Source organism: Gekko japonicus, unplaced genomic scaffold, assembly GCF_001447785.1.
Source record: "Gekko japonicus isolate JY-2015 unplaced genomic scaffold, Gekko_japonicus_V1.1 scaffold795, whole genome shotgun sequence".
NCBI classification, from domain to species: domain Eukaryota; kingdom Metazoa; phylum Chordata; class Lepidosauria; order Squamata; family Gekkonidae; genus Gekko; species Gekko japonicus.
In genome coordinates, this window is record NW_015171527.1 from 305,795 (window position 1) to 311,043 (window position 5,249).

The following is a 5,249-nucleotide window of genomic DNA, read 5'->3' on the forward strand; positions in this document are numbered from 1 at the left end:
ATCAAGACAAATTGCTTCCTGCTCTTACCTGAGAGTACCCTTGAGTCACTTCGGCACATTTTGAGGTCAACACATATTTCTTTAGGATCCTCATTATTCTCCATTGCCTGTATGATCTTATTTTTGAACTTTTTCAGCATGGTTTTGCAAACCCAACTCAGGGGCTTGCCCAGAGCCTGACATGTCTTTTGAATTGCATTATTAATTGCTTCCTGCAACAACAACAACAACAACAAAACTGTAATGGTAGCATTTTGGCAGCAGCACTCCTCAGACAGACCATTCCCCCTAATGCATGCCTGTCACAAATAATACATTGCTTTCCTTTTTGTTCCATAGCTCTGTCTTACACCCCCCCCCCCGCGCCTCTGTCTTCCTTTTACCCGACTAATCTCTTCTCCTCCGGCCCTGCCAGGTGGTAAAGGTATCAAGGTCTGAGCTGGGGACCTAAATGGAAAAACCAGAATGTCTGGGAGATCTCTGGAATCCAACAAAGAGTCTCTGCGCTATCTCTCTCTCTCTTTTGTTTCTAAGCCAGGAACAGACTGGATCAATCTGTGGTCACAGGAACTAGCTCCTTTCTCCAGTCTCTGCAATGGCCGGGCATGATATAGAGCAGTGGTGGCGAACCTATGGCATGGGTGCCAGAGGTGGCACTCAGGGCCCTCTCTGTGGGCACGCGTGCCATCGCCCCAGCCAGGCCCAGACCGTCATTAAAGTGTTGAATTCTCTGCCAAATAATTTTAAGTAAATGAAAGCATTTGGGATTGCTTTCCTTACTTTGTTTGGATCATCTTAAGTTAATGTATTGGTTTTCTAAAGTAAAACCTCAGTATTCAGGTTAAATGGCCGTGTTGGCACTTTGCGATAAATAAGTGGGTTTTGGGTCACCATCACTGATATAGAGCAAGCACAGAGTTGTAACAAGCACAAAACACATGAATGAGAAGGGGGTGTTTCTGAGCTCCTACAGCATCTCCAGGTTCAGCTGAGGTATAGAATCTGAACATCGGTTAATAGGGTTGCCAGCTCTGGGCTGGGAATTCCTGGAGATCTTGTGGATAGAGCCTAGGGTGAGTAGGGAATGGGGAGGGAAGGGACCGCAGCAGGGTTCCCCTTCCAAAGCAGCCATTTTCTCCAGGGGTTCTGATCTATGTAGTCTGGAGATCAGTTGTAATTTGGGGAGATCTCCAGGGCCCACCCGGAGATTGGCAACCTTAGTTGTGCACATTGTATTTGTAGCACATGCCCCTCCCATCCTCAGTGCAGTCAAGGAGCTCTCCCATCCAAACTGCTTATTGGGCCAGCCATCCTAGCGTAGCTTTAGCAGTGGAATCGCTCTGTGGGCTTTTGGTTTGCAACAGATCAATAGCTCTTCCCCCAGAGCCCAGTTAATAGACTAAGCAACAGTGAGAAAATAAATGGGACACTTACTTCATCCGGATCCTCTCCAGCCAGGTCCTGGAGCTTCTGCATGATCTTAATGCACACAGAGCATTTCTTCCCTGGAACGGGAGCTGAGAGTGTTTCCCACTGTCGCAAACAAAACCTCAAGGTGATCAAATTCCACAACTGAAGAGAGGATGGTGCACCTACTGTCAGGCCATTGATAGATCTACTTGAATACTGTCTGCTCTGACCAGCTCTACAGGGGACTCGGATGTACCCTCAATGAGTAGTTTATCGTTAGAAGAGTTGGTTTTTATAGCTTTTCTCTACCTTAAGGAGTCTCAAAGCGGCTGACAATCACATTCCCTTCCTCTCCTCACAACAGGCACCTTGAAAGATAGGTGAGGCTGAGAGGGTTCTGAGAGAACTGTGACTAGCCCAAGGTCACCCAGCAGGCTCCATGAGGAGGAGTGGGGAATCAAAGCCAGTTCTCCAGATTAGTCTGCTGCTCTTAACCACTATACCACGCCGTCTGTCTTTAAAAGCTAGATGTGAGCCCCACAATCTGTATCAGGACTGGGGAAAGATTTTTTAAACTCTTCCCCACCCTGATCCTGTTTTCTCAACCTCCACCATTTTGAGCTGCTGTTAGCCAGAGAAAAATAGTGGGGACCTCTTCGTTCCCTCTGCTGGGATCAAAACAGCCCAGGGCTTCCAGTTTCTATCAGAGAAACCATGTGAATATAGGAGGAGGGAGTAAAGAAAAACACACAACCAAAAGCCCTCCCCCAGAACTGTAGTTTCCACTGGAAACAAACAGGTACCCCTTCAGCTGCTTTTTCCTCTGTGGCTGTTGGAGATGGATTGGCTATTATGGCCAATGGGAAAGATCTTGGTTAGCTGGTGGTATGGGGCAAACACCTCTCCTGAGCCCCCCTCTCCAGCCTCAGGAGTAAGCAGGGTGGCGAGGAAGAAGAAGAAGAAGAGATTGGATGTATACCCCGCCCCTCACTACCCAAAGGTGTCTCAGAGCGGCTTAAAAACTCCTTTCCTTTCCCCTCCCCACAACAGACACCCTCTGAGGTAGGTGGGGCTGAGAGAGCTCTGACAGAAACTGCTCTTTTTCAAGAACAGCTCTGACAGAACTATGGCTTGCCCAAGGTCATCCAGCCAGGTGCAAATGGAGGAGTGGGGAATCAAACCCGGTTCTCCCAGATTAGAGTCCGCGCACTTAACCACTACACCAGACTGGCTCTCTGAGGACTGAGGACACCATCACAGCCACTGTGCAGAGACAGGCAGCACAGTACTTGGCCCTTTTAAAGACGAAGGAATGGGGAGCTGGAAAAGATTCTTAAGTGAAAGGATGTGTTGTTGGCACCCAAGGTCAAGTTAATTCATGCCATAGTATTCCCCATTACAATGGATGGGTGTGAAAGTTGGACAATGAAGAAAGCTAACAGGAAGAAAGTAGATTCCTTTGAAATGTGGTGTTGGGGGAGAGTTTTATGGATACTGTGGTCCGTCAAAAAGACAAGTAGGTTCTAGATCAAATCAAGCCTGAACTCTCCATAGAAACTAGAATGACTAAACTGAGGCTATCGTACTTTGGTCATGTTATGAGAAGACCAGAGTCACTAGAAAAGACTATGCTAGGAAAAGTTGAAGGCAGCAAGAAAAGAGGAAGACCAAACATGAAATGGATTGACTCTATCAAGGAAGCCACCCTGACCTGGGGAGCCCAGGCAAGCCCGATCTCATCAGATCTCGGAAGTTAAGCAGGGTTCACTCTGGCAAGTACTTGGATGGGAGACCTCCAAGGAATACCAGCAGTCGGGAGGCAGGGGCAGGCTTTATTCAGCCACCTCTCTGCATATCCTCCAGGCCCCCAGTAGGGGTCAGTCACCAGAGGTTGCCATGACTTCCAGGTACATACACATGCACATTAACCCCATCCCCCAAATAGGAGGTTTTGGAGAATATTAATACATAGGGACACCATGGGTCAGAAGCAGCTGGATGGCACTTAACACACTCTGGTTGGGGGGCTTCTGGTCGGGCAAAATGGCAATTTGACGCACTCTGAAATTGCTCAGGGTGGGCGAAGGCTTCTTTTGACAGTCTAAATATATCCTAATAAATTGTTTTTTTAAAAAAATAAAAAAAAATAAAAAACACACTCTGGTTGGAACCGGTTGGAACCGGAGCAGTTTGAACCGGAAGAAACGCGATCACACTTACCTCCTGACTGCACAGCACATCGCGATATGCCTGTCCACACTTCAGGCACTCAGCAGAGCGCGTCGGCAGTTTTTTTTTTTTTACACAGTTTGCGCATGTGCATAAGCAGGCTTCCTTATAATGAAGATCTTTGCGCAGGCGCAGAACAACCCAACCCGGAAAGCATGCCTTGAAGCGAAGATGTCCCTTTAAATTTTTACTCTGAAACTGGCCTTCGTGAGGTCCCGGACTTGTCTAAAGCCTTACACTAGGCCCTTTTTTTTGTTTGTTTTACAAATGCCGGGGCGAAGCTTCGCCCAAGCGCACACTGAGGAGACTTTTAAAAAACTGGCGGCTGAAAAGCGGAAGCCTCGGGCTTCTGAACAGAAGTGGCTAGACACCGGCGGAGAGCGATCAGATGGGGATAATGCGGTTGGAACCAGTGCACTCAGGATACCACCACTTGGGGACCTAGTAGTAGAATACAACGGTTTAAAGCTGTTTGCAACAGTTAGGGACGGAAGGCAGATGTTCGCCGTGTGATCGCCTGTAAGTACACCGATTCCAACCGGCATCTATACCGGCATAAATGCCCCGTCTGAACACTTTCATACATACACATGAAGGACATTCATTATATTATGTACGTTAATAAATTTCGTGTAAGTGGGAAATGTGGAGAAAGAATGGCAAGAACAGACGTGAGATGCAAATGGAATAAATGTCTCACTCTTACCAACAAAGCGCTACTCTGGAGGTCCCAACAGTATTGCTCCCTCCTGCATTCAACAGCTGTGGTCACATCCTTGCACCAGAACTCTGGACCCTGCAGACATGTCTCGGGAACCAGATGGGATCCAGCCAAGGCTGTAAAAACAAAAGGACCAATATTAATTGTGTAGAGATCAGAATACAACCAAATCTAATGTTATTTATTGCTCAACTTCTTAGTTTAGGTGCTTCTCCATAAAACAAGACAAGGTAGTATTAGAGATGCTGCAGCCGACCCCGAATCTGAGGTCCTTTGGAAGTGGATAACGGTAACTGTTCCATTATCAGAAAATCTCAGTAGGACACCAGCTGTGAGAGTACAGCTTTTAAAAAGGGTAAACTTATATACAGGGCTTTAAAAAAGAGGTGGCAGAACTGTCTGTATACTGAAAACTCATGAACTTTTAAACATTTTAAAAAGAATTTTGTCAAAGAGGTTCCAGAATTCCGTTCCAGTGCGGTCCTCCAGGAAAAAAGCCCTGCATACATAGAGGAACAAATTAAATCCCCCTATCTTCATCTCTTACCTGCACCTACAACAGCATTCAGGCCAAAGATGAACAACAAGGCCATTGGAATTAAGAGATTCAGCTGCAGTTGGAAAAGCCACTGTCGAAAACTTTCATCCAGCTAGGCTTTTTATAGCTGCCTCTTATAGCAAATTTGGGGCGTATCTGAACTCTTGGTATCTGGAAACCGATGGAAAGACTTATAAGGTCAAGGCTGAGGAGTTGTGGCCTTGACAACCCCCTCCTCTGTTTTCCTGTCCCCAACCAAATTCCCCCAAGTTTTGAGAAAAAAAGCTCACAACAGAAATAAAGGATGCAAAGTGTGGTGGAAGTGGTTTGTACATTGAGTTCCAGCCCTGA

General features: G+C 46.7%; 1 protein-coding gene across 1 annotated transcript in view; it reads right to left on the reverse strand.

The window, feature by feature from the left end:
- The window catches only part of GNLY (granulysin), a 6,056-nt gene extending 1,076 nt beyond the window's left edge, over window positions 1-4,980 (reverse strand). The window contains exons 1-4 of the mRNA XM_015419510.1: window positions 4,908-4,980; window positions 4,346-4,476; window positions 1,435-1,533; window positions 29-212 (exon numbers count right to left, since the gene is read on the reverse strand). Coding sequence (XP_015274996.1) covers window positions 29-212; window positions 1,435-1,533; window positions 4,346-4,476; window positions 4,908-4,953 — 460 coding nt within the window. The 5' untranslated portion in view covers window positions 4,954-4,980. The remainder of the gene's footprint in view (window positions 1-28; window positions 213-1,434; window positions 1,534-4,345; window positions 4,477-4,907) is intronic.
- Window positions 4,981-5,249: the final 269 nt, after the last annotated feature.